At 39.4% G+C, this 24,184-nt stretch overlaps 1 protein-coding gene across 2 annotated transcripts in view; it reads right to left on the bottom strand.

Moving 5' to 3' along the window:
* The window catches only part of LOC121957213 (dedicator of cytokinesis protein 7-like), a 36,333-nt gene extending 14,138 nt beyond the window's left edge, over window positions 1-22,195 (bottom strand). The window contains exons 1-26 of one of the 2 annotated variants that reach the window (XM_042505744.1): window positions 22,000-22,195; window positions 19,179-19,266; window positions 17,562-17,740; window positions 17,277-17,345; window positions 16,989-17,115; window positions 16,305-16,517; window positions 15,171-15,256; window positions 14,999-15,065; window positions 14,584-14,733; window positions 14,308-14,388; window positions 13,916-14,072; window positions 13,635-13,765; window positions 12,113-12,206; window positions 11,824-11,986; window positions 8,843-8,960; window positions 7,255-7,325; window positions 7,029-7,167; window positions 6,833-6,934; window positions 6,656-6,742; window positions 5,381-5,612; window positions 4,831-4,995; window positions 3,208-3,380; window positions 2,316-2,417; window positions 678-773; window positions 372-512; window positions 9-122 (exon numbers count right to left, since the gene is read on the bottom strand). In XM_042505744.1, coding sequence (XP_042361678.1) covers window positions 9-122; window positions 372-512; window positions 678-773; window positions 2,316-2,417; window positions 3,208-3,380; window positions 4,831-4,995; window positions 5,381-5,612; window positions 6,656-6,742; window positions 6,833-6,934; window positions 7,029-7,167; window positions 7,255-7,325; window positions 8,843-8,960; window positions 11,824-11,986; window positions 12,113-12,206; window positions 13,635-13,765; window positions 13,916-14,072; window positions 14,308-14,388; window positions 14,584-14,733; window positions 14,999-15,065; window positions 15,171-15,256; window positions 16,305-16,517; window positions 16,989-17,115; window positions 17,277-17,345; window positions 17,562-17,740; window positions 19,179-19,266; window positions 22,000-22,049 — 3,195 coding nt within the window. In that variant the 5' untranslated portion in view covers window positions 22,050-22,195. Of the gene's footprint in view, window positions 1-8; window positions 123-371; window positions 513-677; window positions 774-1,838; window positions 1,926-2,315; window positions 2,418-3,207; window positions 3,381-4,830; window positions 4,996-5,380; window positions 5,613-6,655; window positions 6,743-6,832; window positions 6,935-7,028; window positions 7,168-7,254; window positions 7,326-8,842; window positions 8,961-11,823; window positions 11,987-12,112; window positions 12,207-13,634; window positions 13,766-13,915; window positions 14,073-14,307; window positions 14,389-14,583; window positions 14,734-14,998; window positions 15,066-15,170; window positions 15,257-16,304; window positions 16,518-16,988; window positions 17,116-17,276; window positions 17,346-17,561; window positions 17,741-19,178; window positions 19,267-21,999 lie in introns of both variants that reach the window. The other variant, XM_042505745.1, reaches the window with a different exon arrangement.
* Between the last annotated feature and the right edge of the window lie 1,989 nt (window positions 22,196-24,184).

Below are 24,184 nucleotides of genomic sequence, written 5' to 3'. Positions count from 1 at the left end.
AAAAGCACCTGTTTGTAGTAGGTGCGGATGAGGTTGAACACAAAGCCCCGGTCCATTAAAGATAGCAGGTCATACAGGAAAAAGGCCAGACTGCTATTCAACCGCTCCACAAGCTCCACATCCTGAGAGAGATTCATATGAACAGAGAGGGACAGGAATGAGGAAAGGTGCATATGATTAGAAAAAAGGGAAGCTATGATATCATCAGAAAAACAAACAATAGGTTTTTTTATGGTCACTGCACATTAGATTTTATTATTTTATTTTATTATTTAAACCAATGTTGCCAATAACAATCAAGCACTGGGTAAGAGATATGGTATACTGACAATAAATAGACTTCCAGCACTTCATTTCTTGAATGGCTTTACCTTGTGGTATCGACTGGCGATGTCTGCACTGATGGCACACACAAGTGCAGCGATGTCGTCCACAAAGCGGTCTGGAAAACGCTGACGCCTAGCAATGTCTAATTTCGAGGTCAGGAATAAGTGATGGGTCATGCTCTTTGTCTAGAGTCAAGAGCAAATAAGAAAAATTGTTATTTAATGAAATTATTAACTATCCTGCTTTAATAACGGTTTCTACTGTATTATGCTTGGTTTTTTTTTTGGTATTCTCTTTAGACTCTTATAAAGAGGTGTCAAATTAACATAAATGTTCAAAGACATACTCACCATAAGCTGGAAGAAAAACCAGGCCTGTTGCAGCGCTGCTTCCCTCACTGTGCTGGTGCTGACAACCCACTGCAATGCCAGCTCCTCATGAAGCAGCTACGTATGAACCAACACAGATCCAATGTTATCTTTCATGCGCAAACCATTTTAGAAACTAGATGAGCTACTAAGATTTAAGTGACAGTTCACCCCGGAATTAAAAATTACATAATTTTATTTTTACCTGTTGTGCTATTTATCAATCTAGACTGTTTTGATGTGAGTTACCAAGCGTTGGCAATATCAGCCGTAGAGATGTCTGCCCTCTCTTAACTATATGAGAACTAGATGGCACTCTGCTTGTGGTGCTCAAAGTGCCAAAAACATGAATAGCTCAATAGCAATGTCTCTTTCGAGATCGTGACTCAGTGACTCAAGATATTCCACAGACCATGTTGTGAGCAGTTTCATGTAGAAACTATTGTCTCTTTACCAGACTAATCCCATAGATTGTACCACTGGGCCAAAAAAACATGCATCATGAATAAGGGACTTGTGCCAGCACCAGATCTAAACATTAATTAATTCACTGCTGAATGTTCTGAGTAAATGATTTCTGGAAAGAGCCGCTGCTGTTGAGTTTTTCAAATGCTGAGTGCCATCTAGATCATTACATTCACGAGAAGGCAGATAGAAAAGGCCAGACTGATAAATACCATTGCAGGTAAAATGTGTATTTTTGATTTTGGGGTGAACTGTCCCTTTAAAGCTGTGTTTGTTTGCTTTCCAAAGTTGCAACTGTGGTTTGTAAAAGATAACAGTGCAATTATTTGATAGTTATTCAGTCCCTATTTCAGGTAAACAACTTTAAATTAAAAGCTTTATTAAAATGATTAATCAAGTGATAAATTATTGAGCCTAAAAGTGATAAAAATAAATTTAACACATTTATTAGTAAATCTGCCACAGATTGAGTCCTGAAATCTTTAGACAAAAGACTATTATATGTCAGTGTGTAAACAAACAAACAAAGAATATCACACCATCTTACAGAGAGACAGAATTGTTAAAATGTCATGAGTGGTGATTAATGTTAATGACACTGAAAGTTGATGAATGTTAGGACATCAAATGAGTTGTTGTGAAGGATGTCACTTTTACAGTTTGTTATTGTCAGTTTACCTTCTTGGTAATCTGCCTTGTGGGAACTGAAAACAAGGCCACGCTGTCCAGAAAGGCAGACATGCGATTGCAGCTGCGGTCGCTTGCCTGACATGGAGTGATGGTGAGGTGAACACACAGAAATGAAGACAAAGTGATGTGAAAATGGGTGAGTGGAAATGGATGAGTGGCCAGAGAACCCTATGAACTCTGGTAAGAAATTTGACTAGCCTCAGGCAGAGATTATGTCTCTCACACACACAACTAACAGGTATGGTCTGTTAGTTGGCAGTGAGAGGATGATTTATGAAATGCATGAGATGCGGAAGGTGAGACAGCTAGGACATGTCTTGCAGAGTGAGAGACAGACGGAAGCAGATACCGACACAATGCCTGAGAAGTGAGGTAGGAAATGACCCACAAGTGTTGATCAGAGATGGTTCAGGATGGAGGTGGTGAGGAGGTGAAGGTGAGGAGGAAGGAGGAGGGATTTGGCACCTGCTTGAGCTCACAGCTGGAGTTGGGGTTTCGGCGTAGCACAGATCTGGAGCCCCCAGGTGCATAAGCAGAGTTTACCCAGGAGTGGGAGCGGTCAATACCCTGCCGTAAGCCACCAGAGACACAAACAACACACACACAAACACACAGTGCAGCAAGAGGCAAGGTCACAGTGAGTGAAGGGAAGGTAAATACCACACAAGGTTATTTGTTGAAGGATAATACTGGGAAAGACAAAAGCAGAGTGTAGAAACGTGAGGATTGAATCCGCAAAGAAAACAGGAGAGTGGAGAATAAATGAGGGGCTGGAGATACTGAATGAAACACAAGGGACAGAGGCAGAAAGCATAATTGCATCTCTGAAATGAGCAGCATCATTAACTGTTGGCACAGAGTTATCAGTCAACCTGAGATTATTGAATCTGCTGCGAAAAGCTGAGACACTGTCATTACAACAAAATAACAGACTGATATGGGACAAACAGAAAGAGGGAATGTGTCACAAGGGGTACCATAAAAACATACAGTTAATCATGTTTTGTGCAGTTGTATCTTTTCTACTCTACTATAACAAGATGGGGATTCATTATTGAAAAACCTTGAATGCAAAACCAAACAAAATATGAGACAATTTTCAAATGAATATGCACATTAAACAACATACACTCAACAAAAACACAAAACAAAAGTTAGACTGAATACATTACTCTCAAAGCATAAGGGGGAGACCAAGAAATGCATAACTTTAAGAACTCTAAAACTGTATATAACCTGCTTTTATGACTTCTATGAAAATTACTTGAGGCTTTTCAGAACATATCAGCTACAGCACAGCTATATAGCTCCAATGAGAATAACATACAGTATTACAAAAAAAACACGTGGAGCTCACCTTGCTCCCAATGATCCTCTGCACCTCCTCATCAGGAGAAACTGGAGTGCTGGCCAGGTCTGGGTTGGAGTTGCTGATACTTTTGGAGCGGGACAGGTGGAGGCTGCTTGGGCGGGCTGTCGCTCTCGACAAGGTGGCGTACTGCATAGGCATCTCGTAGGACTGTGTGCCAGCTACTCATGGAGATGGACAAATGAAACAGAAATGTCCAGCGTTTTCACATATTTTACCAATGAACTATCAAAACCTTTCCAGAATATTTTACCCCATTTCCATAACCTGATTTAAGTAGTTTAAAATAGCCTGCCTGAACACCACTGTGACAACAAGTGATTTGAAATACGGCTCTGTTGCAAACACGTAGAAGTATGCACACCTCATTTCTCCACAACTAATTCGGTCACTATTCTGCTGTCAGGGAACAAAGCTCTGTGCAAGAGCTGTGCAAATTTTGTGAGTCCATCACCTTCAGTGCCCACATCACTCAAGCCCATAGCAGATCATGTGATGTGGCACTGGATTGGTTAGGTGTTAGTTGAAGTTGTCTCGCAGTTAAAAGTGATGATTCCTGTGCCGGTAGAATGGTAACATTATCTGGCTTTGGTACAGCAGGTGTGAAATACTATGTGCCAATGTTGGCAGTCTACATTTAGCAGCCTTTTGATACTCTTGATGCTTTTTCACCAAGCAAACATCAAACACTTTTGGGCAGGGTCTACATCCAACACAGCTAGGATCTGCCTTTCTCTTGAGCCATGTATATTATTTGTTGTTTTAAAGCAATGCATCATTAAACACACACTTAATAGGCAATACAGATAAGTAAACTGCTAGTGCTTTCTAACTTTCTAATATGCATCACATAATAGTGATGCTTCAGCAATCCGGCAATGCAGCACTACATTTTTATTAACATAAGGAACATATTGTGCATAATGTAAGAACATAACATAATTGAGGATTTTTATAGACATATTTTAAACAAAACTTTTCCAAAACAGAAGTTTAATTTTATTGAGTTGGAAACCTCCCACCTACATTATGTTGATAAGAGATGTTATGCAGCACCTTAAACTAGAAAAAAAATCTGATTTATTTTACAAGGCTCTGCTGACAAATTTAATAAGACTGGGAAACCCTTTATTGATTACGTAGAAGTGTGGCAGTAATAATTCTCCCAACTTTATACTGTTGCTTCCAAGTTAAGTGTGGTGTCAAAAGTTACCATGTAAAGCAACCCTGTGTTTTAATTAAGATTTATACTGCATATTTCATACTATGTTGTCTTTGCCGAGTTGTGTCTGTATGTGTGAATTTCTCACATTTCTGTTGCATTTTGTATCATTTATTGTCAATCTGTCCAGTCTGATAATTAAAAAAAAAAACAATAAACAGAGATAAAAAAAATAAAATAAAAATTAAGAAAATCCAAAACATTCTGTTAATTCCAAACCATTTCCCAGTCTGGAAAACAAAGTTTCTAATTTTCCAGGAATTTCATGACTGTTGGGGAACACTAAATGTCACATTATGAAATATTAGTGAATCAATTGCTATGTGCCAGATCAAATGCCTGCCAGCGGTTCAGTGAAAGGCTCTGCACACAGTTCACTGGTGACTCACCTGTCAGGGGCATTGCAGGTTCAGCGGTTGGCAGGCGGAAGCAGTAGTGGATGTAAGACGCCAGCAGGTTGTTGCGGCCGTGCTGGTCCTGGTTCCCCTCCAGATTTTTGTGGATCTGGTTGACCAATAAAGCCATCGTCTCGAAGGCAGCCCGGCCAAGGTTTACTGTGGGTAAATTAAGAGTGAGAGCAGCAAGAGGCACCTAGCATATCTGATGTCCTGTCTTTGAAGTTGAAAGTAATAAAGGTTTGGAGGCTTAATAACATTTTGCTAAAGGACAGCTGATGAAAACTAGCCTTTCAGCTAACGTGGGTGCATTAACACTTGTTTAAAAGCCAATTAAATTACATTTTGCCTTTTCAAATAAAAGATAAACATGATTTGGATGTACAGTAAGTTCCGTAAATCAAACAGTTCAGCTCTCCAAATCAAGAATAGTAATTGTTAATAATCATCGCATTATCTACTCAAATGATCAGTTAGCATTTTAGCCTTGTTTCCGAGAAGTGCACTTCAAATTTTAAATAGCTGTCCTTCAGAACTCGCTCACCAATTTGGCCAGCGATGACCGGCGGGTAGACGATGAGCTGAATGAGCTTGTTGAGCAGCTGGTGCAGGAACCTGACGCAGGTATCCAGCAGAGCCCCTCTCAGTGCAGCCATGCTGGCCTTCAGCTCCCCCTCCATGTTTGCCTCGGTGATGATGACGTCCTTGAGGCGGAATGGAAAGGAGTACTCCTCCAGAACATACACTAGAGTGAAGAACTTATCCAGGTGGGGGTCCTAGAGTTAACAACAGAATTATTATTAAAGGGATGGTTTGGATTTTTTTAAAGTGGGGTCATTTTTTAGGTACTTATCAGTAGTCAGTAAATTAGCCCTCAGTAAATGGCGGTTAGCACGCTCCCAGTTTGGAGATGCAGGCAGGAGTGCCAACACAAAAGCTCAGCAATATACTGCTGTGGAGGAGTGTAAGCAGCAAAACCTATTTCAGCTACTTAAAACAAATCTGTATTAGGAGGCTATATTGAGAATATTTTCTTCATTTTTCCTTGACGTCAGACAGGTCTTTCCTTCGAAACTACATTTTCTCAACCTTCAATAAGCATAACTGTGCTGTACACTTTATTACGCCACAGATAAGTTGTTTTTGTCAGCGTTTTTTGAAAGAGGCAACAAATACAAGAAAATATAAGCAGAATGTTTTTGACAGCAAAAATGAAAAGCCGTTCACTTTGGGGACAAAAGGATACCCTTTTGGACCACAGTATATGGATGAAGTACTTTTGCAGTTCTATGGTTGAGAAAATGTAGTGCCAATGAAAAGGGCTTTCTGACAGCAAGGTAAAGCTGTGAACATATTCTAAGCAATAGCAGACTGATACTGATGTTTTTAGTAGGGCCTTTTTTTAAAAGTGGCTAAAATATGTTTTGCTGCCAGCCCCCATACACAGCAGTGAATTGCTTATCTTCTGTGGTGGTTCATCCGTCTGGGAGGGGGTGGATTACATTGACATTATATGCATAAACTGCTGATAGTAATTGCAGGCTTACATATATGTTATGCACTAATACACAGTAAAGATGTACTTAAAACAGACTTGTCAGTATTTGAAAGGTCATTCATATGCTCCAGTTGATTTTATTTTCTCTTCAGACAAAAAATTGACATTTCCAGTCACAATAGCTGAAAGCTATGGATGCTATTTGTAAAAATGAATTACAATTTCAGAACCTGTACCAGCAACACTAACCTAATTCCAATAGGTCTTGATAGAGTATATAGAGTTGTAGAACCAACAGGATAAAAAGCAACATTTGTTTACCTGAGTGTGAACCGAGGATGCCGCTGTCACCTCAACATTGAACACTCCTTTGTGATTATCCACCCACTTCATGCCTGGGAGCTGAACCTGCCGCAGAGTGACACCCAACTCCTTTAACCCTCTGTCCTATCACAAATGAGTAGGTAATGGCAGGAAAACTGATATTAACACACTCACATCAGGGGTGAGTACAGAGTAGCTGGGTGGAGGCTTTTCCACAGAGACAGGCAAACTGAAGGAGCCGGTGCGTAGTCGGCCGTGCTGCATCAGAGGGATCCACTGCAGACAGAAAGAGAGGCACGCGATCGCTCACCGATGGCAAGACAACAGAAGAAGCTATCAGACAAGTAAGTGTGTAGGTGGAAGAACTCACGGTGTAGCCCACAGGAGTCTCCAGAGGAGTGTTCTGTTTGGGTTGGCAGCTGATGTGGTAGAAGGTGAACAGCAGATGGTGGTTGTCTGTCAGGTTGGCAGGAATCTTCATCTTCATCTCCTCATAGAACTCAGGAGACCTTTAGAGCAAAAGTTAAACACTGTGTTTAAAGAAGACATGAGCTGGACAGACTCCAGTGGAGAGTAAACAGGTTATTGATGCTTACTTGTTGTGGTAGATGATGGGAGTGTACGCATCCTGCATGAACTCGGCACAACTTGACTTCCCGAAGATGACCTGGTCAAACAGCAGAGTGTAACCATAACCATTACCATAAGCATAACCAAAAGGAGAAAGTCCTTGGACATAATCATCCTCATCACAATCATAGTCAGTCATCTAAAAAAAAAAACACTGTCAGAAAAAATTAACTCTCCTTCATGGTAATATTCACCATCTATGAAAAGATCAACTACTGGACAGACAGCCTTCTGGTGTCAAAGTCTGCACAGTAGGGATGCAACAATGAGGTAAAATTTCCAACCAGTTCATAAACTCTTGACACTACTAGTGTTACCAAAAACACTGAGGATTTACATGAAAAGATACTTATAAGTTACATTCTATATCTGTAAAGCACTGTGTTAAGTTACTCCTAACAACAACCTAACATTTTCTACTGCCCCAGCTTCACATTGACAGCATTTGATTCATGAAACAGGACGTTTATCATGAATTAGTCACAAGGAATGTAATATGTTTATCTGTGAGATTACCACTATTGTCAACAATAAACAAACCCAACAATTATTTTCAGCATTTGTTGACAACAGATCCGTTTGATATCAGGGAGCAATAGAACAAGAGGGAGCTTCCTTAGTGAACAGCTAGATATAGAGCTGCAGGCAACAGGATGCACATGTCCAAATTCTTAGAAATGAAACCAATTTCTTTTTCATCATTAAAATTCTTATCTTCTGTGTTAGCATTAGGTTCAAATCCAAAATACTGCCAAACAGGCAGTTTCGCTTTTTGCTTTGACACTAAATCCTCTGTCACTGTCTTATCAGTCAACTCTGTTTCTACTCTCATTACAAGATAAGAGAAATCTGACTCCCCGGCAGAAGCTTTCAGTTTATAATTGTAGCATCCATCATCTGACTTAGTATTGATAAATAAAGCAAAAATGACGGTGGGGGTAGTGAGCAAGCAATGTAACCGCTGTATGCCTGAACACTGACTACACAAACTACTGCAAACTACTACTAACGCACATACACTATTCTGCACAGCGTAAGTCAGACATACAACAAATATCGCACACCTGTAGACTTAAAAAGGTGCCTGTAAGAGATTGCAACATCCAAGCATAGTATTTAACAGCATTTTGGCAAAATTAATTGTTTTGAATTTAATAAGTGTGTGGACAACAGAGGACAAGTGGATTATGTTGGAGAAGTTTCTCTGGATGTTTTGACACCTTTTCTGCCTTGACTCACCAACATCTGACCACAACTTGCCTTCGTAGTATACCAGAGGTGAGTTTTTGATATTCAAAAGGTAGATTTTGGGTGACTTTAAGCAAGGAATGCATATTGTGAATCAACCATTTAATAGTCAATACACAAAAACAGTTAAACAATGAAAATAATATAATGTAACTTGACTTTCTTTCCTTCTGTGCCCCTTTTAAGAAGTACATTTTTCAAAGACAACATCATATATTATTTCACTGCCTCAAGCTGTTCTTTGTGACTAGAGTTTCATTTTCCTCAGAACATCGCAGTCACTTATTATCCTTGACTGTGACTCACCGGCAAAGCTTGACTGGGGTCCTCTCCTGCCATGAACTGAACTTTCACAGTGATGTTTCTCACTGAGCCCTGACGACTGCTGAAGTTTAGACTTTGTGGGTAAACATAGAGCAGATTCCTGAAAGGCAGAATGATGTAAGGAGAGATGAGAAAGATGACAAGGACAGAATTAAAACAACAAAACAAAACAGAAAACCATGAAAGAGTTGAGAGAAACATTGTTGGTTAATCATACCTAAATGACAGTCACATAATCATAATATACAAGTTGTAGGGAGGTAGTTTTACATCCCAGTGTCAGCTGGTTATGTTACCAACATATGGTAACAATAACAAATCACTCCTGACAACCTACGAAAGTCTTATTCTCAGAAAAGAAAAAGATAAGAGCGTGTGTACATTGGAAATGCGTGACCTAGTATTGGCTCCCCTTGGTGAGAGTCACCTTACTCTTTTCCAAAGCAAATATCAGAGGTAACATTTGTTCAGCTTTTAAACAGCTGATTTTATCCAACCATCAAGAGGCAACAAGGCAACATGAAATCATCTCATTGAAATAACATTAAATAACATTTACTATACTGATTATGTAAAACACAAGAGTGTTACATAGATTCTTATGTATGTCACATGTGTTTTTGACCTACATGACAAAATGAGTCCCTCAGGGGTTAAACTTCAAAGCGGGGTCACTGAGACTAAGGCCATGCACAAGACCTGCGATCGAACCACAGCCTAGCTAATGTTTTACCATGGTATTGCATGTACACATGCAATATAAGGCGCACTGATTGCCCTGCAAATTCAGCATCCACTGGGTATTCTGATGATGCTAACGTCGGCTCAGCTGCGATACACAAATACGTATTTTCCTCCTTGCCGTCCTAATTTTTGAGACTTTACATAAAGCAAGTTTCACTGGCTAAATTGTTGAAGGAAAAAGAATTCTCAAACCTTTGAACAACTGAGTGAAACAGAAAGCTCAACTACAGTTTGCAAGCGACTGGTGCTATGAAGATGATCTGGGGTCTGTTCCTGCTTTGTTTGGCCTGGGGTTTAAGAGCAGTCCATGCTGGACCGATCAGGAAGATAGAGGACAAGACTGCCCCACAGGAAGATGTCAATGTGCTCATGTTTGGTGTCATACAGTTCAGCGAATCCCTAAGACATGTTCATGACACCACTGAGGCAAAGATAGCTAAAATCAGCCAGACTCTGAAAAGCCACGAGGGGACTCTCGAAATGCTAGGAAAGGAGACTGAGCAGGCTGCAGAAGTGGAGAGACAGATAAAAGAAGTGATACAGCAGCTAAAGGTAAGAAAACCTTGAAGTATGTAAACAACAAATTCCCCATGTGCTGTTGAATGGCTGTGTTATAGGAAGAAAGATAACCATTGAGAATCACAATCAAACTACTGATCTCAAAGGCACAACATGCGGGAGCAGAGGGAGACAGAGGCAGTAAGTCAAGAATTTAAAATCCCCATCAGATTAAACTGATTTTGTCTGTTGAGCAGACATAACAAAGCAGCAGTTTGCTGGTTTGTAAAAGTGTTAAGCAACACGAGGCTGCCCATACCATTTCTCATGAACTCTAATGTAAATGTCCATGCTTGAGCATCTCATTTTTCTTCTTCTGTAAGACCCATAACCATCACATAATTCTTTCATTTATTTTCCTGATGTATATGGATTAATGTAACTCTTTCATCTGAGATAAGAGACTGTGATTAGAAAGCTGCATGTCACACTGCAGGGCAGGCAGCTGCCAGCTGCACTGGGATCGTTGTCGGGGGAAGAGGATAATATGGGCAGATGCTCTTTTGACAGGCCCAGATGGCCAAGCAACAGGCTCAGTCCAAGATGACTAAAGAACGGCTGGCCAACATTGAGCAGGAGGAGGCGGAGCTGGGAACAAAAGTGGAGAAGTTGGAGATGCATCTCAACACCAACATCAGCATCAAAGAGCTGAAGGTAACAGAAATCTTAAAATCTTTCTAAAGTCATAAGAAACACCCACACTGTCAAAGCAGTTTGACACTATTAAACTTTGGTTAATGCAAAAGCGCCACGCAACTAGAAACGTTTGAAAACCACTTGACACTTGTCAAACAGTAAAGAGGTTACTTCAGCTACATTCCTATTTTTAGGAGAGAGCCGAGGAGCATTCGTACATCTTGAAAGGTTTGCAGCATTTGAACCAGTTCCATAAAGAGAATATTGAGATGCAGAATGAGCAGCTCTCCAAACTGCTGAAGATGGTAAGTCTCTTGTTAGAAACATGAAATGTTTTCATTGATGTTTCTATTTAATTGTAAATAGTTTTGTTTTCCTCTCCCAGAGTGAAGCTATGGCATAGTCGTGTTGAGATTCAGCACTGAGGTCTCATCGCTGCGACATTACTGCACTCCCTTCCAACCCTGTAATGTTTAATATCTGTCTACTGTATGCCTGGTAAATATTTTTCGTTAGTAATCTTAAGATTATGTCATTGTTGTTTCAGCTCACATATATATATATATATATATATATATATATATATATATATATATATATATATATATATATATATGTGACATTTTTTGTTTCTTTTGTTTTGTGTCTTGTGCTCTGTAAACTGTTTTTAAAATGAGCCATTCAAATAAAGTTATTAAATTATTTAAGCTTTTTCAAGATTATCTTAGTATCTTGTGTTGTTTTTAAGCACATGTATTAAAAAAAAACAAATACATCAAAGATAATAACTTGTTTTTGTATTTATACGTTTTACAAAACGATGATATCAATTAAATGTCTTTCAATTTGAAATTCAGAACCTGCTGTCCTCTTTGCTTAAATATACAGACTAAAGCAAAGGTACAACAACAAAAATCAATACCCATACAAACACAGCAACCCCAATAACGGGGTTAGTGTATTTTTGTCCTATGGGCCAGCTTACAAAATGTGTGTATACATGTGTGTGATAAGTGAAGGCTCACCTGTAGGTGGTGTGCGGTGTGTACACATAGCGAGCAGGGAACTCCAGCACATCTTTGGTTGGGCGAACACGCAGGTCAGGGTAAGGCTTCACGTGTAGCAGCTCTGGTGACAGACAGTAATGAGGCGAGTCTGGAGCTGGAGAAATGTCAATCTTCAACTGGGCTGAGGGACGAAATAAGCCACGGATACGAAACAAGACAGTAAAAGTTTATTACAGATCATCCACATACCTTTCTGCATGAATTCAGACGATTTGTCACAAACACCTTGATTATGTATTGCGTTTACCTGTGACAGGCCTCAGTCGTCGCAGAACAGAGGACGGTCTGCGCATATCCGCCAGATACTTGTAGAGGTCCTCATCGCTCAGCCTGTCCCCCTCCTTCATGTTAACAAACAGAAGAGCAGAATGTGTATTAGGATGTCAAACATCTCATTATATTGTAGCTATAATAGATGTTACCTCTAAAATAGCGCAACAACAGTTTTATACTACAATTGCCAAGGTCCAGACCTTTGAATACGCCCACTTCACTGAGGTCGAGTTGACTGGTTTGTCTGGCATCATGACACGGAAATAGTGGTTTATGGTCAGAGTAAAAACGACCAGTGAGTGCTGGGGTGGAACTCCAGTATATCGATTATTGTTGGTACCAATAAGGATAAGACAAGATAAACACTGTTATGGAGGTTTTTCTAAATCAGCATGTCTTCTCAATATCACCCTACATTGTAGTTTGTTTTAGTTCAGTTTGCTCCACTCTTAAAACACCAGCAAAATATTCAAATGGATGCACTGGTCTCTAGTAGGGATGCATGGTATTGGATTTTTTTTGCTGATATCCAACATGCCAATATATAATTGGCTTCCGATTTCAATATATCCACTTTTTCCCCACCTCATTTTAATGATCAAGTCTCTTCTATAGTGGAATTAACATCAAATTATGCGTATACTAACCGTGGCCCATCAGCACATGAAGAAATAAAATTCAATGCTTTTCAGTGTATGTAATATTAATCTGTTATTCAAAAGAAGAAAAATACTTCAACTTGGGGTTGATGTTTTGTACATGTTCACTTCATCAATAAAAAATAAATATTGGTTTGTCTTATCAGCAGAAATCAGCATGTTGGACGATTCTGATATTTCATTTCCAAGCCAATGTCTGCAGATACCAATGGCAAACTTACGATGGAAATTCAATATAACGAGTTGACATTTCTTTCTGATATAAGACACGCACTACAATGTAGACCGCTAATAAAAGTATTTGTGGTTAAAGCATTTTGCATGTTTTTCAGGAGGGATAGTGCAAACTACAATCTGCATTTGATTTTATGATTAATAGAACTGTAAAATATTTAACGTCAAAATAATGGATTATACTTGAAAAACTACGATTTTTAAAAAAAATAGCCTGAATTTCTTTATTTAATGAATTTCTCTGTATTAAAAAAGCTTTCTCATTGCCAGTTTTCCACTTTTATGATAGCAAGTGTCCAGCCTCTTTTAATGACTCCGTCCTTGATTAATACTTTGTTTGTTTCCAGGTCAATGGTCAGTGTTGCATCTTAACTTGTGTTATTTCCTGTGTCTCTTAAGTGAAATGTGATGTAGTTCAAGACTCAAATCTAGACTTTTTTCCTATGAAATTATTAGTAATTGTTGGTTCCTCATTTTTTTGTCGTTATAGTGATTATACTGAGCTCAACCAGTTAAATGGTGAGTAATGTGGCCACATTACATCACAGTCTGCATAATGGTAACAACATTCACTTCTAAATGAGTCATAAGACAGAGTCTGACCTGTTTGAAGAAGTTGGTGACGGTTAACGTTGCTGGACGGAAAGTAGCAAAGTTACACATGTCGTCCCCAACGCTCATCCGCTCAAACCCCTTCTTCTTTCTCTCATTCCAAGTTCCATGACCTTTTCTCTCTGGCAGGAAGGAAAATAAATAACATTATAGAGGCATGTGAATGAATGTGACTTCTGCAATATTTTTGTCAACGTAACCAGTTGAACGCTCAGTGTACGTGCATTTGTGAGACTGTACAAAACTGAGGACGTGTCTGAGGTCAGCAGTACCAGAGTCAGAGTCGGGGTCCGAACGATCCAGACCTCCCACACTGCTGACGATGTTGAGAAGATGAATGGCTGTCCAGGCAAAAGGCATGCGAAAACGTCCGAGACGACTACATGACTGCTCCGCCTGCAGACGCAGCTTCTCCAGCTTCTCTTTGTGCTGAAGTGGGACAAAGGGCAGACAAGATGCAATAAAAAAAATCAAAAGATAAAGAAAGGCTTAAAATATCTGCAGTTGCCAATATGTTTTGGCCTGTCAAAGGAGATGGTAAATATTGCAGCTACCCAGACAGAATTGAGTAATTTTTATGACTAGACAGTAAAAGGATCCCACGTGTATTGGCCACCTGCCCTGAGCATTGCAACAGTTTAAAACACATTTTTGGCTCCATTACCTTGGAGGAATCTGACTCTTTCATAACCATGTAGGGTTCACAGCATTCTCCAATGTCTCCTTGTTGAAGGACTTTCTCAAGCTGAAATATACATGCACAATGTTGTTACCACATTTTTTTTCCGAATTCTAGTATTTGAACTTCATTTTTTTAATTAATTCTAAGTTAAAGTAGCACTCTAAAATTCCAAATAAAAGAGCAAGTGACCTATGCACCAAAAAGAAATAATTATCATTAAGTCAGACTCTTCAGTGTATAAGAGGGTTCTCTCAGTACCTTAATGACCAAAAAGATATCAGCTGAAGGGTATGTGATGGAGAAAATGGCAGAGCGAGCCAGTGTGGAGATGGCTATGTGAGGTGTGTGGGGTTTGAGCAGCCCTTTCATCTGATCCGAGTTCAAGTCAAAGTAGAAATTCTCAGAGATCTGTTGGAGGGGAGATTGAGATTAGCGGGAAACAGCAGAGGGAGGGGAAGGAAAGATGATAATGGAAATGCACGTCAAGGGATTTTAATTCAGTTTTGACTCAGTGATCTAAACCGCAAGACCACTTAGACCTTTTTGAGACAAAGGAAATTCAATTAGTTAAGTATGAGCTCAGCATTACGTAAGAGGTTCTATAGAGTCAAAGTCATTGGAAGAATACTAATTTTATCAAATAAAAAATGATCTACTGCAGCAAAACAAATACCTTTTTCTTTTCCTTGACGTCATATAGGGCAAGCGTTCCAAATATTGGCTCAATTTCTATTTCAAACCTGGAAAAACAAAGAAAATATAGCTGTCAAATATAAAGAGCATTGATGGTATTTCTAATAATGAATTAGAGCGTGAAAACATAAAGGTCAGCTGTTGTTACTCACTTCAGAGACAGACACTTGACCATGATCCTCTGGCCACAATGTTCCTTGGGCACTTCAGGAACAGAGCATCTTTCCACTGCTTCATCCTGCCACACACACAAAAGCCATGTACAATACACACACCAGCATAACATTTACACAGATGCCATGGCAACGTAGCGGCAGAGAAAGTGACAGTGTGTACACAGATATAAAGGAAGAAGGATAAAGCGGAAAAGGAGAACATGGAGGAAAGAAAAGCAAACAGTTCTGCAGAAGTGGTTGGATTTGCAGACATTATAGATGTTTACTTTATGGGGAAAATTCAATAACGTTACTCTGGGCTGAACAAATGGTGACGATATTTACCAAATATGTCCAACCAAATGTTCTGTTGGTTGTAGCTAAAAGTTGTTATCTCTGAAATTAAGATGCAATCAGTCTGTGTCGTCACACGCTAACAACACAGTTAGTAATAGTTACTAGATGAAGGTTTAGATGATCAGTTCACATATTAAAGCTGGAGCTGGAAGTTTTCTGGAACCGGCAGAAAAATAACAGCAGGGTTTCCCACAAAATCATTTATTTTGGGCGTAGGCTGCCACAATCGAAACTTCTGCCATCCTGAAATGATGTTAAATTTAAAGCTGGACTGTTCATTAGGAGTTCCATTGCTCTGCACTTTGCACTGGGTCTTAAAGTTAACCTTCACTTGTCTTTGTAGCAGCACCTTCTCTCATCCATAGATCTGATTTTATCAGCTCTGACCAGATTGACAGATCAATTATCCAACCCATGAATCAAACTCCACAGCCTGCTGCTAACGGAGAAAAATTATGGTTTCATGAAAAGGCATATGTTTGGAAAGTACTGAGCATATGACTGGATGAATGAGAGTTTAAATACACTGCGTGAGTTGTGGGACAGTTTGCAAATGTACATTATCCTATAATTGTGTTATTGTTCAGTTTTCTCTATTTTTCAATTCTTCATTCTTGTGGAGGAATGCGTGAAAAAAAAAAACAGTTTTCCTCACAATTTCAGCATTACCTAGGTGAGCAATTGATACACAAATGATTATTTGGGGGGAAGAAGTATTCCTTTAACATAGCCTGTGCCACAAAAGGGGTGGATACAATATGGTTTACTACAAACCTCGTCAGGGGGAGGGTACAGGCCCAGCAGGTCATTGTGGCGCCCCTGCAGGCGTGCCTCAGTATTGCGGCGGTCCATGTCCTCTACAGCCGCACGTTCCAGCACAGACGGCAGGAGAGCGTCTGGAGAGGAATTCTTCAGGTCAAAGATACTGGAGGCCCAGCTGCCTCGAGGGGTCTCATCGAGGCTGACTGATCGACGCTTTGCGTCATCCTGAGGCACATGAGAGTGAGATGAGGAGGTGAGATCATGTGTATTTTTTACCCTCCAGGCAAAGATGTCACCTTTAAGTGCTCAAAGCAGATGTTTTAGAAACACAAGGAGGACAATATGCTCCAGATCCCATTACTGTATTAACAATTTAATATGATTCATAAGGTGACTGTGTAATGGCTAATGGACAAGGTATACACCCATTTATCCATTACTCATTCTCCACATGACCAACTTGCGGAGCAGAATACAAGTCATACTGCCTTTCCCATCATAATGAGACTCAAGCTCCATTTAGCAGGCTATTCCCTTCATCTCTGTGTGCCGGTATTAAATGATGTGAGTTTCAGGACAGCGATATAACCTCTAAGCTTTTGCTCCTGGCAAAACTGTGTACAGTGGATCAATAAAATTTGTTTAATGAACCTAAGCATTTAGATAGCGAGTCCTTTGGACATCACCACCAGGTACCTGGTCGTCCTGGCGCTCAGCAGCAGCAACCTCATCCAGTTCAAAGGTCTGTTTGACCAGCCCTCGCTGCCTCTCCCTCTGTCGCTCAGAGTTGTGAGGTGTGTATATGGTGCTGTAGCGCTGATATCTACAGGAAATCAGAAAAAAGAAAGTTGCCCCAGTAATAATGTAAATGTCAATCACATGAACAGTGAAGATGGAAAAGTGGTTCACATTATTAAACAATAGATGAAACATGTACTGTAGGTAAATTCAGCTGGTACCACACCGACAGCTGACACCACTTACTTTCTTTGAATGACGAGCCAGTCATCTGTGTAGACCGCTAAGGCGTCTCTCACTCTGGGATCCAGACAGCTACATAGAAAAACACATTAATAATTGAGCAAAGCATGCTTTTAATATTTATGTTCATTCAGTTTCACAGAGAGAGAGGCTTTGTTCCTATCTGTGATGATGTGTGTCCTCCATTACAGTTATATGAATCCTGTGTGTGTGTGGCAGTTTAAAGACCAGAAGAGGTGTGTGTATTACAGTATGAGGGTTGTGCTGGCCATTAGCAGTCAGACTTACTCTTCCTCCTCAGGCAGCGGGGGCTCCAGTGTAATGCATTCTTTGTCCAGCTGGAGGAGCTCCAGATCATCCTGGGGGAACTCCATTAGCTGTCTGAGCGGGCCAGGCTCCACCCCAGGAGCGTGGCTGCTCACATACTCCTCAAAGTCCACGGGCTCAACCACCTCTGTCAGAGGCAACTGTCAATCCAAATAAATTATTATGTACCAATAACTATGACATGGACGTAATGACAGATTTGAATGTAATGAGGAGGATCAGGAGGTCAAGAAAAATATCATCACTCTTGCTAAACAAAGACAAAGGCTAAAACCTGCTATTTTTAAATATCCCATCAACTGGGACAAAGATTGTAAACACTCACGCCTGCTTTTTATTCAGAAAATGTTGCTGTACAATCCTGTTCTGTGGACACTCAATGAGGTATAGATGTTCCTCTGCATCGTTGGTGAAGAGGAAATGCAGCAAGAGCTTGGGCATGCTGTGCACTATTTTGCTTAGATTTCCAGGTTCAATTACATGTTTCCTTCAAAAGATGTGAAATAAATAAATGTTTGTTTAAACTTTTGAGCCCTGAGAAACTTTGTGCATTTTTTTTCAAAAAGCATATTCCACGTACTGCAAGGAATTATTGAATTTAGATTTTACTGAAGGGAAAAATGTCTTGGGGGAAAAAAGAAAAAGTGAAAGTGTTTGGTGGAAGAAAAAGTGAAAGCGTTTGTCATAATGCCATTATTATGGCATTATGACAAATATGGGTTATTTGACATTTATATATGACATACTACACAGAAACTGGAGTAAATAAAATAAAACCAGTACACATGTTAACAGATATATTTAGTGGTCAAGTGGCTATGTACACAGAAAATTATTTGTTGATGTCAAGTAATGTTAAAAAAAATCATGGCCCTTTCTCACTAAACTCACAGTATGAAAATATATATTTAGATGACTTTCAGCACATTTTATATGTCAACATCCACAAGATTCTAAAGGATAACATTAATGTTATATTTGAATTTTTGGTTCTCAGTTCTTCAAATCTTGATGCACTTTCTTAATTTACATTGTTTATGTTACCGCCAACAAATCTGCCACAGACACCTCTGCTGGCAATCACTTACTATATGTGGAATCACTCTGTGTTTATATAAGTTATAGTTTAATACAATGTCTAAGAAATATTACCCTAAGACCTCATCATCTCTGCTCTTATGGAGCACCTCTAGACTGTGTCCAGTTACTGGTTCATAGTGGAGTCTGCGCAGTTTTGTTTTTGCTGGGCTAGTTTAAAACTTCCCCTTCATTCTTGTAATGTTGCAACAGACATTTCCCAAAACACAGGATCCTACACTGTATTTTGGATGAGCATCCATGCATAATCACTGCCTGGCTGTAAACAACACAGCTGAGCGAAGAGCAGGTAGATCATATTTCAAAACCACCTCATGTCACGCCTGCTGTCACTACCAAAAAAACTACTCTCATCTGCACTCCATGTTTCTAAACTTAAACCTGATTCAAAAGTTACACCAATCAACTTCTGGCCTTGGTAATTGGAGCTTTAAATCTGCTGGCTTAAAACTCTGGCAGGTTAAATGCAGAGTGACTCACAGGGTGGTGCGCGCATCCTCGTTTCTTGGTCAGCTGAGGAGAGCCATAGTCTCTGGACACTTGTTTTCTGACCTCTGCAGCTACCGTCCTGAGCAAGAGAAAAGTAGCACAGATTTGTCATCTTGTGAACAGAAAACCAAAGCACACATTTACAGACACCCAAACTGACAGTAAAAACACCATTAATGGTTATGATGTGCAGTGTTCAATATAAATTAAATACAAAGTGACAGATTTTGATGCATGAATCTCATAATCATGACAATTTGAGATGTCCCGATCAGATCAGAAAGATCGAGCACGTGCCCCGCTCATGCCTTTGTTTACATCCTCTGTCACAAAGGTGTCGAAAACGGAGAGCACGATTTGCAACAGATATTCAGGTTTAACTGTAATACAAGTTAAGTAATAACAATACTTTGAAGTTCAGTTGTGATTGAATTACTCATGTATAGTGCTCTGTAATGTTATTACATTGCTACACTAACAGAATTTGAGAGCAATTTCTTAAGACACACTTTGTGACAATTTAGTTTGTTTACTTTGTTATTTTGTTAAAGAATAAATAAAAATGCTGCACTAAGTGGAATTGTAATAAGACCCATATAAAATATTTTTAGTTGGTTTATTTTCTTATTTTTGTGAAAACGAAATTTTAAAAACCCTTGCGAACTATCTGAACACAGACCTTTTTCTTCTATTGATTGTATCTATTAAAATGTCAAGCATGTATGCTGGATTGACTTAACTAACATTAAAGAACTTTAAGTGTGCACTGTGCAGCTGTATCATCCTGGTAAATATGGATTGGATCTGGACTTAGTATCAGCAGATACTCAATATCAAATTACTCGCATAGAGAGGCAAAAACACTTTCCCTAATGCCCGTGCTTGCATGCTCCTCTTAATTATGCCGGAACTTAAACCACTGCAAAACAAACTAGGCTACAACACTGGAAAAATCAGCATAAATGAAATGTTTTAGATTGATGATTCTCATTTACATTTCACAGATTCCTTGTTAAAACTCTTTTAGGGAAGTGCCAAGTTAATCTGCACTTGCATGGCTCAACCTCTAAGTTTCAGAGACATGTCCTGTACAATCTACAAGCAGAAGTGTGGAGCTTCTGGTACTAGTAGCGATGCTCAAGGCCAGCAGCTGTTCTGAATAGGGACTCAAGCGGATCTCACAGAGAGGTGACGAGCTGGCTCCAGGGAGCGGGCACAGAGCCAGAGCGCTGTCCATGGCCTTTATGGACTAACGGCAAATGGAGGCTTAAAGAGAGACAAAGCAGGAAAAACAGAAAAAAAAATCCTCTTACGAAGACAGCAGGCAGCTGCTCTTTTAGAACCACAAAATGTCTGTTCCTCTCATATACACAGCTGCAAAGGCTTGAACATCTCCCCAACCAAGCTCCTCATGATTACATAGCTATGGTTCATGCCTTCATTCCATCAATACAAATGGACTGCAGGGCAGAAACCTATGACCGCTACTACTCTCATCTCCAAGACGTAGCAAGGCTTCCAGATGAGGAAATAGCATTCTTTGAAATCCATCTTTTTTGCATGTTTATATATTATGAGCGCTTTGTCCTCAAAAGATGTGGAAACAGTTTCTACAGCCTTCAGTTTAAAACAGGAAAAAGGAAAGCTATCAACTGCAAGGGCAATAACCAGAACACCCATTTCCCACCCTTTCCTGCATCCGGCACCAAACAATGGTCTAGGTCCCACTATGAAGAGGACTCATAGGATTTGGGGAATGCAGTGCGAGACTGTTCAATGTAACTAACATCTCCACAGGATATGTCACTGACAGTGGAGGGGAATACAAACAAAGTGACAGGCTACCTATAGTGCAGTATCTTAATAAAAATAAAACCACCTTGCGATGACGGTGCTGTACCTACATGGTTTTATTTTTCACAAAAGTGAGAAAATATTCATCAGCAGGTCAATGATAAGAATCTGTCACCCTGTTAGTTCTCACATACATCTGGTGACCATACCTGGTATTGTAAGACTAAGTTGTTTCTTGATGAAATTAAGTGTAACAACAAGGTGGTTTGGTGCAAAAATAAAAAATATAATGCAGAGACAAGCACAATGCTAGACAAAATCAAGGATTGTAGGAGCCTGATTTATAAAAAGATCTACAGCAAACAGGGATACAAACTGGCTGCAAATACACCCACACCAGTGTTGTTAAAGAGTCAGTTAACAGATGTGTCATGCCTTTACAATTTCTCCTGGAATCTGATCAATATTTATTTAGGATAATAAGACATAGTAGATCTCCAGTCCGTGCAGTACTAACTTTGCACCTTTTTGTGAGGAGGGAAAACCAGTTTACAACATGTGGAAACAGGCTGCTACACTAATGCTCGGAGGCGTTCACACGACACAAGAACAAAACATCATGATGAATGTCACTTGTAGTGTGTAAAGCTTTTCATTAGGTGTTACTGTGCTTTAATACTCTCAAATGGCAAATCTGAGTCAGTAGATTAGCCCCAAGTGTGACAGTGTTATCCTTAAGTAGCTCAATCATTGTTGGTGACAATGCTCTCACGACGCTACGTTAACATACACAAAACATGCTATTAAACTCTTCAAAGTACCTTTTATGAGAGCGAAAGCAGCTTCAAGGTAGTTTTTTAACCTTCTGGTGAAGTAAATGTATTAATATTAAGCGCTTTATGGTAAACAATACCTTAAATCCTAGCATACTTGCTATATGTGCCGTGTGTCCAGCAGGTCACTCTCACGCACTGCGAGCGGCACAACTGTTAAACAATAACTTCAGTTAGTGTCTCACCGGTTGATTTTATGAGCAAATGCCCTCCTTTCGCTCGCTGTAGATGTCATTTTTTGTCCCCCATGAAAGGAAGCTCTTCGAAGTCAAACTGAAAGTACTCCCCTCCTCCTGTGCTTTGGCTAGGTCCCGTCCTGTCGTGTGGGGATGCGGACTCACTCAGACCGCTTCCTTCTCCACGCTGGGACCGGGCACGGATCCCTCCTTGTTCCTCCTAGCGGCTGGGAGCCAACCGGCCGTCGACGTCAAGTCTGCCATGACACGTGCACTGCATCCGGCGGAGCTTCAAAATAAAAATAAAATAAAATGTCAGATTTGATTTTATTATAAAATCTCTATTAGGTTACACGCAGTGAGATAACACTGCTTTTGTGACACATATTTTGCAATCCCTTTTATAGATATTAACAATTTAAAATGAGCGTGTTGATTTTTTTTTGTAAATTTCTTTACTTAATACGAAATCATTACAAAAATACATACAGATGTTACACCCACCACATGCCTCTATTATGAGAAATGACAGTAAAGGGGGTCAGTTACAGACAATACTTTAATGACAAAAATTAAGTTTACAATTCATATTCTCCCACTTTGTTCTCCTCAGGATTTACCCAGGCTATGACCAAACAAGGCAGGGGTTAAACTTCACTTCACAACAGTGCTCACAATATGTTGGCACTCTTTGTTAACACATTTCCAAAGTTTCCACACGTGATTGTTTTCATTTTCACTGCAAACTATGAGCCACAGCACAGATTAGGCCTGCCCTGACTGTCCAACTGGACCCTGAGTAAAGGATTGGTGGGGGAAGCAGGAAGATAAGACAAGGTAAATTAATAAAATTTAAAAAAAAAAAAAGAAAAAGACCAAAACAAAGAAAAAGACTAAAACAAAACAAAATCATACAATGCAAACAGTCCCACTGCAGGAGCAGCAGACCACCAAAGCTCTGCAGAGAAACAAATGAATAATCTTAAATCTGCTTTATTATTAAATATTAAAACACATACCAAGCCTCTGTTCCTCTTATAGGTAGAGGTATATATTTAAAAAATGTCACCAGAGGTGCCACCTGCCACACAGATATACAGACAGGACAAAAACTATAAATTATTACGTGTAATGAAAAGAAAAAAACAAAAAAGCAAACAAACAAAAAATATATTTACATTTCATTACACCAGATTACATCCTATTATAATCATTTCATTAATTTTATGAATTCTGGTCGTATCTAATGATTTTATTATTTTCAGAACTTAATTTTTTTGTGTTAAACTGTTTTTAAATGTCCTTTTATGCTGAATTGCCATGCTGGCCTGTTTTCATGTGAGGCACTCTGTTGGCTAAGTGTCTGACCATTTTTTCTTATGAATATAAATGTTTCCAAAAATAATCAAAAAATATATGATATACAGTTTGTTCCAATCTTATATTGCCAACAGCAAGACATTACATGAAATATACTAATTTTAAAAGTATCCTAAGTCTCTATTTTAGAAAGTTGGCAACATTAATCCAAAGCATTCTGATGTAAATACACTGAAAAAAAATAATTGACATACACTTTCTTTTTCCAGCCCACAAAAATGAAATATATAATAAATATTCAGCTCGTTTATTTCCAACACAAACTCTAGTGGATAAACTCTATGTAATATTTTAATGAGTGTACCGGTGTATTTGAATACCATAGCGCAGTTGAAGTCGTCACTCCACTTCCGGTGTTACTCGTCCTCCCCGCTGTTTTGACCAGCTTGCACTACCCACCATCTGCTCATGCAGAAATCTCACCTGACCGGTTTACAGCGACCTGCTGCTGGCGCATATCCACCTCAGTTTAGGGTTTCACTGGTTTCAATTCTGTATAAAATTTAGGAAGCAGGACAGAGAAGTTTCAAGTCCTCCGTTTCTCACAATGTCAAGCTTTAGAGATGAATCATACACTTGGGGACTTATCTATATATCTATAGATTGATAGATAGATAAACCTCTCTTTCTCTCTCTCCCTATACCATCACACTATTTATCAAAGCCAGAGAAGATGAAATGTGGTTATTCATTGTGGAGGGAGAGCCACGCATTCTCACCCAATCACTCAGGGTAGTTTCATCTCTAATTTACAAATATTTTTCCGTATTTATTCACTGAGGGACTGTTTGTTATTTATGAGGGAGGAGGAGGT

This window comes from Plectropomus leopardus, chromosome 17, assembly GCF_008729295.1.
Source record: "Plectropomus leopardus isolate mb chromosome 17, YSFRI_Pleo_2.0, whole genome shotgun sequence".
In the NCBI taxonomy this organism is placed as follows: Eukaryota; Metazoa; Chordata; class Actinopteri; order Perciformes; family Serranidae; genus Plectropomus; species Plectropomus leopardus.
The sequence above is the reverse complement of the archived record's forward strand: the minus strand, read 5'-3'. Positions and strand labels throughout refer to the sequence as shown.